This window comes from Alosa alosa, chromosome 17 (assembly GCF_017589495.1).
Source record: "Alosa alosa isolate M-15738 ecotype Scorff River chromosome 17, AALO_Geno_1.1, whole genome shotgun sequence".
NCBI lineage: Eukaryota > Metazoa > Chordata > Actinopteri > Clupeiformes > Clupeidae > Alosa > Alosa alosa.
Window position 1 is genome coordinate 3,415,152 of NC_063205.1, and position 13,333 is coordinate 3,428,484.

At 40.0% G+C, this 13,333-nt stretch overlaps 1 protein-coding gene across 4 annotated transcripts in view; it reads right to left on the reverse strand.

Moving 5' to 3' along the window:
* Positions 1–13,333, reverse strand: part of cmah (cytidine monophospho-N-acetylneuraminic acid hydroxylase) — a 96,250-nt gene that overhangs the window by 64,435 nt on the left and 18,482 nt on the right. For 2 of the 4 annotated variants that reach the window (XM_048267670.1, XM_048267667.1), the window contains 3 exons: positions 4,559–4,700; positions 2,883–2,974; positions 1,002–1,117 (listed from right to left, as the gene is read on the reverse strand). In XM_048267670.1, the coding sequence (XP_048123627.1) occupies positions 1,002–1,117; positions 2,883–2,974; positions 4,559–4,569 (219 nt within the window). In that variant the 5' untranslated portion in view covers positions 4,570–4,700. Of the gene's footprint in view, positions 1–1,001; positions 1,118–2,882; positions 2,975–4,558; positions 4,701–6,158; positions 6,362–12,555; positions 12,832–13,333 lie in introns of those variants that run through there. The other 2 variants (XM_048267669.1, XM_048267666.1) reach the window with 2 other exon arrangements.

Genomic DNA, 13,333 nt, shown 5'->3' on the forward strand with positions numbered 1-13,333 from the left:
TTAGTTAACTCATCTTATCCTGTAGACTACATTTTCAGATTATTCTACATCTGCTACTATTGGGCGCAGCCAGCCAGAAGCAGATGGGCTCCCCTATTAAGTCAGGTTCTGCTCAAGGTTTCTTCCTGGAATATGGGAGTTTTTCCTTGCCACAGTTGCCATATGGCGTGCTTGTGGGGGGTAAGAGGGTTAAGGCTGCCAGTCTTATGACGTCATTTTCTATATTTTTGATATGTTGCTGAGTATAACATAAACAGCAAAGAAAAGTGATTGATAATGACTGACTGACTATTATTGTGTTACATGCTTCAAATGTAAAGCACTTTGAGCTGCATTCTGTGTATGAAAGGTGCTATACAAATAAAGCTTTATTATTATTATTATCCTCTCCCCCCTCCACCCTCAGCTACATAACATCCTGGACATTGGACCCACAATGGCCGCCTGCACTACTCCACTTGCACACTTGAACACTTGCACACTTGTACACTTTACAACTTGGTGTTGTGTTTTCAGGACAACAACACTTCTGCTGCTCTTACATAACTTGCACCACTATGCCACTTTCTTTATTACTTAGGTCAAACAGAACTACCCAAGCCTCTTATTGGCCTGACTTTGCACTAGTATTTTATTGACTGTCTATGCACAATTTCAACCAAATTTTGCTGCTCTTATTTTTTCATTATTATATGTGCCCTCTTATTTACTTATTTACTTACTTTTTTGTTTACTTGAATGTTATGTTTGTCTGTGGACTTAAATTGGCAAAATATGTCTTGTCTTCACCGTGGGATAGTGAGAAACGTAATTTCGATCTCTTTGTATGTCTGGAACATGTGAAGAAATTGACAATAAAGCTGACTTTGACTTTGGTGGGAAATGATTACATTGGCAGGATTATTATTTTTAAAATATGCAGCTTTTTATTACATTGGTGGTTTATTACGTTGGTGGGAAGTTTTTACATTGGTGGGTGACACACACACACACACACTCACGGTCACTTCACCGGGCTGCAGCTCCTGGGTCTCCTTTGGGTCGGTGAGCCAGGGGTCATGAGGATTCAGCTCCACAAGGTCCAGACCACCATCAGGGCCATCTGCCCACACGACCTCTGTGCATGCAACATCAACCGCACACACACATGCACTCGCGCACGCACACACACACACACACACACACACACCACAACAAAAACACACACCACATACACACAATACAGCACACACACACAATACAACACACACATACAACATAAATGCCTACAGAAATTGGAGAATAATCAAAGCATACATTTAAAACAACAATGCTAATGGTTTGAAATCAATTGCGAGTTCGATTGGCTTCACTCTTGAACACAGACTATAGCCTACAGTCTATGCTTGAACAAAACGAGTGAATGAATAAATGGTATAAACTCAAACAACTTTGCCATATATTCAAAACTATCTATAGCCTACGTTCTTATATTAAAAGACTTCACTCCAAATTATTGTCTAGGTGTAGGTGGTCATAAAATAAATTAGTATCAACATAATAGCCTATTGTCTCCCATAAGCCCCAAAGTGTTTGAAATAAAATTATCTGAAATGCAATGGCATTCAATTTATGCCTAGTTTTTGATCTGTGTGGCACACAGTTGATTTGACATTCATGAACAATCGTCGACACATGAAGCAGTTTTAATTATTCGCTGCCTAGGCTACAGAATAATTATCCTTTGGCTTGCATCAGATATGTCACTGAACAGCCTACCAAATGTGCATGACCCTTTATCAGCAGTAGACATATGTCTTTCATCAAAGATTATAACTAAAAATGCCATCATCAAGGTGATAAACAATGTAGCCTTAATACTTTGTATGGGAAGCGAACCTGCGAACACGCAAGAATGTAATTCCTTTCCTATACCGTCTCGCTGCACGTTACACCACCACCGAACGTAAGTGACACAGAGTAGCACGATTCCTAGAACCACACGTGAAGTTAAAACATGTTTAATCGTATAATCTTCATACATTCTTTGGAGGTAGTGAATGTGTAAATCCATGCTTGGTGCACTGTCGGAAAAAAAACATTTCTATAGGCCTACTTCTATTTTTGAAGTTGTAGGCTACAGGTGACGAGAGCAGAGGTTGACGGAACCATCTTTTTGGACTCGTTTTCCGACTGATTGTTTTTTTTTTTTTGCAACACAGCTTAATTTAGCTTGAAAGTTAATCTGCTACGGAGCAGGTTAGTTCTGTGGCATAATTTCCCATGGTTACCAAGATGGGATTCACGTTAACCTCATTAATGGAACGGACTTCTCACTAAAATTAGCGAGACTTATTAGAGAAATAAGCCAGGTTTGGCCTTTAGTGAGGTTGATGGAATACCCCCCAGTTAGACTATATACAAACTAGATGCAGGAGGAGGAAATCCAAATGTAAACAGGATTCAGACTAGATTCCGATTCAGATATACAGTAGATTCAGATTATCATCTTATTATAACTGGATTTCCAGACTACAGGATGAGGTACATTTCAAATTCTCATACATAGCCAAATGTTTACAAACATTCAAATTCTCATACATAGCCAAAGATTTTTCTCTATTTGCTTCAATTTCTCTGCGAACTTTTCGAACACTTCCAAACACTTTGAGGAGGTAGTTCTCGGCAAATATACATTGGAACTGGATGAAGGATTATCGTTGAAATGTTAACACCAAATTGTTTAAAATGTTACTGTTCAGACACATTCATGAGAACTGTTTATGCTCGCCACGAACGTTGACCATTGTTTGTGCCGAATTTGAACACCTCAGGGAGCTCTGGCCACGAACGTTGGCCATTGTTTGTGGCGAATTTCAACACCTCAGGGTGTTCTGGCTTACCGAGTTCATCCTGCATGAAGCTGTCGGGGGGGTTGACGTACTGCATGGTCGCCACGTTGAGCTTCCAGTAGTGCTTTGTACAGCGGACGGTCCTGTCGCAGGAAGTAAGATGTAAGCTGATCACACAAGGCAACTTTCTGAGCACCTCTTCCGAGCAATTTTGCTGGGGAATGTTACTGTGTATTGTAGTTCTGGAACACTTCCCTTTAATATTGGAAGTTTTTTTTCTGGAGAACTTTAATCATCATTAGCCAAGTTTGACTCATTGTCGGATCAGAACACATGGAACAGGTTTTGAGGTTGCCCAGCAACATTGCTGAAAAAGGTGGCCCAAGTATCCTTTAAGTTAAGTTAACTCAGTATAAGTTAACTCAAAGTAGGGGAGACCGGGGACAGTTACAACAGGGGATGGTTGCAACATGTCAATTTTCTCCAATCAGAAACAAGGTAGAGTGATGACACTCACACTGCATATGCTCAGTTGGATGCCCGCCTTAGCAGAGAAAAAGCAAGGAGATTCCTGAACTGCTCCAGGGTTTATTGTAAAAAAGCTGTTTTTTAGGTATGAAAGTATTTTATTTTCTTGAGCTTTGTTTCTGTTAAACTGCTGTCACTGTTTTTGTGATTCAGCTCAAACTTATATGATTTAAATGAGTGATATGTTAACTTTAAGCTACTATGGTTAGCATGTGTCAAGGTCCCCTTGTTTTATCATGGCTGACAGGAAAGGGGACAGTTGCAACAACTGTCAACTGTACAGTCAGTCCCGTACAATGCATAAATATGATCATATAAAATATATATTTTTAAAAACATGTTTACATGACAATAGTCTAAATAAAAGTGGATTGCCTCCCAAATTGTTCCATTCTTCCTATGTCACTAAAGTCCTACTGTATTTTATATCAATTTCAATATTTGACATCTGCACATAAGGCCTACTCATCTTGACAAATCTATAATTGTCATCTAATCAAAGCTGGTGAATAAATAACACTGTAATATTATTATAACTTACATAACTTGTATTTACATACAAAAATAATCATTTTGCTGCACTGACATATATTGTAATATATTGTATTTTTAACATGTTGCAACCATCCCCAAACAATGTTGCAACTGTCCCCGGGCCAGGGGTCAGTTGCAACATCTGACTCCTTACATTCAAATGCAAATTGTGAAAAATGTAGATTCTGTAATTATCTTTAAATGGTTTAGACTATTAACACATATGTAAGTGTATTGTATAAAAAATTGGTTTGTCTAATCCAAACCGTCTCTGAGTAACAGAGCCAAATGCAAAAAGCGTTGCAACTGTCCCCGCCGTCTCCCCTAAGTGCTAAACGTCCTTAAAGAAGAGCTGTATGGCTTCATTCTCCTAATTAAACAATGGCACGGGGCTCTTGTTGCCGGAGGTGCGCTTACTCTGAAAGCGCACTTACTCTACTTGGAATACCCCCCAGAAAGCCTTTTAAAATTGGTTTAGAAGTTTTAAATGCCATGATGTCATGGCTCCTGCTCACATTTAATTTTGGTTTCATTGTCATCCTGGTTTTGTCAGGTTATGATTTTTGTCTGTGAAAAAAAGCGTTGAAAAAACCCCCCCCACGCCCATTGTTTATTGTTTATTTTCTGTTTGTTGTTTGTTTATTCACTGCTGACCACCGACCGACCTGCCGTCCATGTCCTCGATGTCCTTGATGAAGACGCCTCCTTGGTGCTTGCACTGGTTCCTGCACGCGCGCAGCTGCCCCTCGCTGCTCTTGAAGATGATGTAGCACTTGCCGTCTGCAGGGCTCCTCCTGAAGTTGATGCCTTTGTAGTAAAAATTATTTGTAAGAAAATAGGCCTACTGTAAACGAATGTGATTAACTTCATCAGTCTGTCTGCCTCATATTTGCATTAACTGATGATTGTGCCTGGTGAAGACACGCCTCGACCATTTGCAAATCAAGTCTTTTGTCGGGGACAGACCATTGGTCCGACATCCCATTAGTCCGAAAATTACCCATTGAGGAGAGATACCATGTGGTTCCATGTTGGTGGAATGAACTGCCTATCACTGTTATGCAGACGACACTCAACTTTACCTGTCTTTCCCACCTGATGACTCTAGTGTTTCCCACCGGATTTCTGCATGCCTTAAGGATATTTCAGCCTGGATGAAAGATCGGCACCTTCAGCTTAATCTCTCAAAAACAGAGTTTTTGGTGTTTCCAGCTAAAACAGCTATTCCCCAACAGATTAACATCCAGCTTGACTCAACTTCACTGACCCCAACTAGATCGGCACGAAACTTGGGCGTTGTAATTGATGACCGACTTAACTTCTCTGAGCATATAGCTTCTATTGCAAAATCATGTCGGTTTATGCTTTACAACATTAGGAAGATCAGACCTTATCTGACACAAGATTCCACACAACTTCTTGTTCAGACCATGGTCATCTCTAAGCTGGACTATTGTAATTCACTATTAGCTGGCTTACCCGCTTGTGTAACAAGATCATTACAGCTGATTCAAAATGCTGGAGCACGCCTGGTCTTCAATCAGCCAAAGAGGACACATGTAACTCCTCTCCTAGTTACTCTCCATTGGCTCCCTATAGTAGCCAGAATTAAATTTAAATCTCTCACTTTGGCCTATAGGACACTAACTAGATCTGCTCCTAGTTATTTTAATTCAATAATCAAGCCTTACATCCCCAACCGCCCACTGCGGTCTTCTGGTGAGCGTATGTTGTGTCGACCAGTCATGAAAACTGGGTCTAATTCCAGACTCTTTTCTTCAGTGGTTCCATGTTGGTGGAATGAACTGCCCAGTGCTCTCCGTTCCTGTGGTAGTTTTGGGTCGTTTAAGAGGGGTCTAAAGACATTCCTATTCAACATATACTTAGTTGTTTAAGCGCTTATGTGTTATGGTTTATATAATGTTTTATTTTAATTGGGCTGTTAATTAATTTGACATTATTGTTTATTATTGATATTCTCCTTAATGTAGTCTTAGCATATCATTGTTTTTATATTATTGATTGAATTGACATTGTTTTATTATTGCCTTTCCCCTTTTTTACATTGCTTTTTATTAGGCTATTGCTTCAATTGATATTATTGTGTACTACAACTATTCTCCTTACTATATTTGACCTACATTTTAATCTGTTCCCTGTTCAATTTTAAATATTATTATGTTGTTTTGTATTTATGTGTCGCTTTGGACAAAGGCGTCTTCTAAAACCATAACCATAACCATAGATACCATAAATCCGACATACCATAGTCCGGAAAAAAAGAAGCCCATTGGTCCGACATCCCATTAGTCCGACGATACACAGTAGAGATGCATGGATGACTTGTAACTGGCTGAGGATAAACCATGTGTATTGGCGAAAGTTCCCTCCTTGTTATCGGTAAGTATTTCTCAATGTATTAATCCACTTAACCACTCTAAGACGGAAAGGAGTCTCTACGTGTTTACTGTTGAACGACGGTAGAAAAAGTGTTATTACTTTACTGAATACTGACCAAGATACAAATCACACAGTTTCACTTTCTATTCACACGTGAACTGACCACGTCATAGCTCAGGGCGCGCTCTTTTGGTTACTCTAGGCAATGCAATGCATAAACATACTTAACTATGTAACAAATCGCCCTTATTCAAAACTAGATGTACCGCATAGCGGTACAAAATATGACCGCCGCTCAGTCCTGTACATCCGTTCCGCGAAAATAAATCACACTTCAATTTGTCTCCATATTTTACTCCATCCCCCACTCTTGAAACTTTTGTGTATGCTTGTTTGGCATGCCTGAGTGTGTGTGTGCGGCTGCACAGAAAGTACCCTACTGGTGCTGAAAAGGTGAATAGATTGTAGAATAGCCAAAGAAGATGTAGAATTGTTATAAAACCTTTAAAATCTCTAAACAATCACAAGTAGGGCAGTTCATCACAGTTCATCCATTGCAACTGGATTGATGAAAGGTCACTTACACCTGTAGGCTACATTGTATTTGGGAAAAGCAAAAGGTATCAGCATAATGTTATTTATTTATTTATTTTTATGTATTTATAAACAAAAACATCTCTGTCAGTTCCATACCAGATTCAACAGCTATCAAAAAATAAAGGTCATTTTGGATGGATGGATTTTTGTGAATGCTTCTTCTTCTACATAAGATTTTAGTCATCTTTAGTTCATGTAATACTTTATTGTCAATGCACAAATTAAGTAACAGTAGTCTGAAACGTTATTGTTAATGCACAAATTAAGTAACAGTAGCCTAGTCTGAAACGAAGTGCTGTTTTACATCTAACCAGTGGTGCAAATAACTGACATGTCCAAATGGGCCTTGATGAAATGCGCCGCTAGACTGTTCATACACATTTTAACGGGCCAAAGTTGAAGAGCTTTTGTCCGTTATTGTTAGTGCAAATATAGGCTGATTCATGTTCCCTTGCATTGTTTAACTGAGGTCCATGGCTAGTCTGGCTTTCATCAGACCAAGCTCAATCTTTTAAGAAATCAAAAATAAATAGCGGGCAGATCAGGCTGGGTTCACCCAGCCTAGTCCATAGGCACCGATATTGTTTAATTTTCCGATTGAGATATACACGCTCTGGCTATTCTAAATGCAAAAATGCATCAGGGAGTTATGACAAAACGGTAACTAACAAACTAGATCCTAATAGAAAGTTGTTAGCTTCCCTAAGCTACAGGTAGGATTATAAGGTAGGCCTATTGACAACATAAATTGTCAATAGGCTATGCTGGCGACACAAATAAAATCTCCTTTGGAACCAATGGCTTACGCCTTACAGTATCAAGCGGACTTAAACTGTCATATCGTGGCGAAAAGTTGTAATAACATTCACGCAGCTCCATGAGTCAAGGAAAGCGCAAATGAAGTAGCCACTTCTAAATGGGACCTACTACACAGTAGCTTAAGGTGTTTTGCTAAAACAGCCATAATGAAATGAAGGTGTCATTGTTTGGATACTTCACACACACACGCGTTTTTTTTTTAATTTCACAGACTACAACTACCAAGCTGTAATCAAAGCACATCGATTCCCCTCTCACACCCTGCACGCACTTAAAACAAAATAAACAGGCGTCTCAGTCTCACGCATGTATAGGCAAAACTGCATCAGACCGGTGTAACGTTGGTAAATCTTCCATTGCACAGAATGATTTTGTAGCACGTGCAATAAATGACAGTCGAAAGATACAAACAGTGCTGCTATACATTTGCTTGGTATAACCGCATTTATAGTTTTCTACAAATGCAATAAATCAAATGCCTCCATCACTCAACCAACGCTTAACGGTAACATTACCTAGGTCCTTATTGATATTACAAGATTAACGCCTGCAGTAAAACCAAGCATGTCCGATAAACATCCTCAGATTTATTTCGGCTTCAAGAAGAAATGGGAATTACACTTCATGTGAACATCGTCCTATCCTTATTAGATGTTCGCCATGTAAATTACAGTCCTTGTATGAAGCGTCCATTGTTTTTTCCAACCCCTTTTAACTTCCAACAAAATTACGTCTCACTGCAACGATGCGCCATCTAGTGGACAAACGACTACTTCTCGCCAATACTGAAAATGCAGCCATGATGATGATGATGAATATTTATTTTGGCTTTCTTTTAATCCTACTGATTTTCATTTTTTACCGGGGGGGGGGCAAATCACAAATGAGTGATTATGAGCCAGGTTTATGTGGGCCCTTGAGACCAACATACCATAAAAGATTCACAGAGAACTGTGTCTGCCCTACCCTCCTTTCGGGGGGTCCAGTCCAGCGGGGGCTGCAGATGAAAACGAAAAATGACGGTTCCATGCTATCCATATGGGGGTACATGCTCACCAAGTTTTGTGTACCCCGGTCTTTCAGTGTCCCGGGAATCCTTGTTGGTGTACGTCACTAAATGTACACATAAATTATTTTATTGTAAGGCCCCCCCCATGAACGAAAGTACACAAAACTTGGCATGCATTCAGAGGGTGTCATAATGATCCTACACTTTTAATTTTGTGCAGTTTTGACCTTGTCAGCCAGAGATATTGAGATGAAAACACCTAATTTTATGCTTTTTTAATTTTTTTAACTAGGTGGCGCTATACATGAAATAAGTGGTAATGGGATGGGTTGACATGCCCCCTTAAGACCAACATACAAAAAAAAAAGGTGGACCTCCTAGGCCCTACGGTTCTCGAGATATTCACAGAAAACTGTCTCCGGCCACCTACAGGCCAGTTGGTGTATAGTAACATAAATTAATTTATTGTGTGGCCCCCCCATGAACGGAATTCCACAAAACTTGGCGTGCATACAGAGGGTGTCATAATGATCCTACACTTCCAATTTCGTGCAGTTTTGACTATGTTAGGTCACAGATACCTTCAATTACACCACCTCATTTTTACTTTTTTGTGTTTAACTAGGTGGCGCTATACATGAAATGAGTGGTTATGGAATGCGTTGACATGGCCCCTTGAGATCAACATACAAAAAAATAATGGTCCTCCTAAACCTTACGGTTCTCGAGATATTCACAGAAAACTGTGTCTGCCCTACCCTCCTTCGGGGGGTGCAGTCCAGCGATGGGGCTACAGATCAAAACGAAAACGATGGTTCCATGCTATCCATATGGGGTTACATGCCCACCAAGTTTTGTCTACCCGGTCTTTCAGTGTCCCGGGAATCATTGACGGAAATTTGGACAAAAAGAAAAAAAAAAAAAAAAAAAAAAAAAAAAATCTGACTAAACCTATATGACCGCCGCTTCGCTGCGCGGCGGTCATAATAACTGATTGCCACTAAATAAGGTTAGGGGCGGATCCAATAGCAGGAAATCGTGCTGGTTCAATGCAGATGAAGGCCGTTTAACTTAAACTGGCAAAAGGCCTTGCCTTCCTCTTAATAAGAGTGTATATTACAGAAAGAAACCCAACATATGAGATTGATTCACTTTGTATTGTAATGCACGAACTAGCGGCCACTCGGTGCGCAACTGAAGGCCAGACACATAATTAACAACAAAGTTTCCCAATGTCCCGACATCAAGCAGATGATTCAAACAGTCCAAAACACAAACGTGATCCCCGGAATAGGAAAAAGTTCTTGCGCTTACAGTCTGTTGAGAAGTCGTTCGCCATACGGTTGCGAAACGCAATCTCACCAAAACACACACGTTAGGAAAAAGGATCCTTTGCTTGCTGTAATCCAATGATTTCGGGAAAAAAACGATAATCCACAGCGATCGCAGATACAGAGGAAGAATCACGGTATGTTCAGCATGCAAGGCCTCTAACGCGCGTTACTCCATACAGCCGGCTTCACACAGGTAACTCTCCGGGGCGAGCGCTCTCCTCGCGCCTCCATTTAAACAAAGTGCAATAAAAGTCACTCCTACCCAAAACGCGCGTCCAACAGTCAGCTGACATCAAATGTACATACATGGCATATTAAACAGAGAAAATACTAATACATTTTCATACAAACAACCATGTAAAAAGGTGATTTTGGCAACCTTTACAACTACAATGCAAAATGAAATACAATAATGCAATTATAACACAGCCTAATTGTGCTATAATAAACAATCACCCAGTGGCGGTTCTAGGGGCGGGGCCACAGGGGCCCGGGCCCCATCTGATATCTCATTGGCCCCTGACTGGCCCCTGTACCGTCAATCATCAATAAGTGTCAAATTTTGTTGAGAACTAGCCTGGGTGTTCCCATGCTGCCTTGCGCGTGATTTGATTCACGCTGCTAAGGCAGCCTGGAGACCATGGAGCAAATTTTCGCCTGAGATAGGGAACCAATCACAGGTGGGAAAGCAAGACGATGATGAGCTATGTACAGACGCATTTGTTAGACATCCGTGGCACCCAATAAACGGATCTGGGCATTTTTTTCAAATACGAGAAAATGAACATTTGGTTCCCAGACCACGTCTCATTGAGAAGTGGTGGCACTAGCCAGGCTAGTTGAGAACGACGATCAGAGATGCAATTCCATTCCCAAACAACTGGTGGCAGTAATGCACCTATGAAGCTTGAAAGCTAAAGCAAACAGTGAACTGTAAAAGAAACAATACATTTGGCTAACCAGAAATGTCTCTGCTAATGTCAGAGAATGTCTAATAAGGGGAGAACTGCCACTCGGAAAACTTCCGGTTTCTGAACTGGTTGCAGTTCCTTCTATGGTTCCACATGAGGGCGCTCGTCCACGAGTGCAGAATGCATGGAGGTCTATGGAGCTGTACCCCTCAAAATCCACTTTTCTCGGGATATAATTTTTTTTCAAGTAATTTGAGTATTGCATTCGAAAGGAGAGGCAAAGAAAATACACTTGGTTGAGTACTGTATTATATTTTTTAAAGTCACTTAATTGCTCTAAAAAGCCTTTCAAATGTGTCAATGACGTCATTCATTAGCACAATGCTAGCGTGTTATGTGCAACAACGACCCAACCTGTAAGAAATCAAAAGGACATAAGTACTCGTTCATTCAACTTTTGACCTATAACCCATGTTGAAGTTATACAAACTACAATCAAATCTGAGATTTGTCAACGACAATCAGGTGAAAGAGACCAATTTAGCTGTCTAGCTCCATTGACTCCCATTCATTCTGCACTCATGGCGATCGCCCCCAGTGGAACTCTGGTGGAACTGCATCCAAAATTCGGTACAATGGGACTTAATATGGAGTGGCAAGGCTCTCCGTAGACGGGCTCTGGCTAATGTGAAGAAACGATACATTTGGCTCACGGAAGTATCAGCTGAGCTAACGTGAAGAACCGATACATTTGGCTAACGAAAGTATCAGCTAGAATTCTAACGTGAAGAACCGATGGCAGCGTTTCATCCTCCACAGAAGTTTCTTGGTGAGTCACAAATCTCTATGTTGGTTATCATCATTATGTGAAAGGGACGTTTATTTGTTGCTGTCACAATATGTTAAGTTTGTCAATTAAATTACGAAGCAGCAGCAAGCTTGCAGTGAACTGTTAACATTAAATTAACGTTAGGTTACTTGAGTTGAGGTTTGATTGTTTGTTAGCATGCTGATAGATTTCATGTGTGGAAAGGTAATGTATGAAGTGTTTGAAATGGTGTTATATGAAATGCAGAGAAATGGACATCCTGTTTGTTTGGGGTCCGAAATGAATAATACTACATGCGCTAGTGCACCGCCGTCATGCTATCCGGCAAAAGATTCTTTGGACGCCGCCATTGGCCGAATACCGGCGCCCATTGACTTACATTGAACACATGTAAACAAAACGTCAATTATGTGCTCAAACTAACGCCGCTGACTTATGACAAAAACCATTCCACTTTGATACGAAACTAAATTTTTGTACAACATTTATCCAGCAAAAATTACAGAATTTGGATTAAGTAATGTGGAGAAATATCGATATTAAGAAAATTGCCGCTGCGTGACGCCGAGTTAATGGCATTTCCCCTTGTCCATGAGTCACGTATAACAGGTCACCCTCACATGTCAGAGTAATGACATTCAAAAACGTATCTTTTATATTACATTACAATTTATAAAGGAACGAAATGTCAAAAGAATTAAGCAATATGTTTGCTGGATGACACGAATATTAGAGTAAGAATAAGAAAAAACAAGATTTTTACCGTTATGTCCAGTCCAAATTACATATGTTGTGACGCTATTGCGCGGCACGGCCAGCAGATGACATCATTGCACTACAGCAACCAGGAACCAACAATAAACCTAGACACTCGAGATTTTAAGGCCGTTGTCAGCCACAACGCATCATCTGAAAATCTGAATTGTGAAGTAGACCTACTCCATAGTAACGTGTGCCTGTTCATTCATTCCATGTCAATAGAACAAACCAAATTAGAATAGGCTAGTAATGCAATACTACATACAATACATATGTATGCATGGTTATACTGTATGTGTGTGTGTATGTATGTATGTATGTATGTATATATAACACGCACACACAAACACACACACATATATATATATATATATATATATATATATATATATATACACACACACACACACACACACACACAGAGAGAGAGAGAGAGAGAGAGAGAGCAATACAGAACAGGTTGTCGGTCTGAACTGAAGTTAGTGCTGCATGTAAACACACACGCTACATTTATATGTGTATGTATGTAATGTGTGTGTGTGTGCATATATACACACATATACATACATATATACAGAGAGAGAGAGAGTATTTTCTGTTTTTGTTTTTTGTCCTATGGTCTTATGTTGTTTGTTATGTTGTATGTAACAGCTTTGGCAACACTGTTCCCATGCAGTCATGCTAATAAAGCAACTTTGAATTTGAATTTGAGAGAGAGAGAGCAATACAGAACAGGTTGTCGGTCTGAACTGAAGTTAGTGCTGCATGTAAACACACACTTG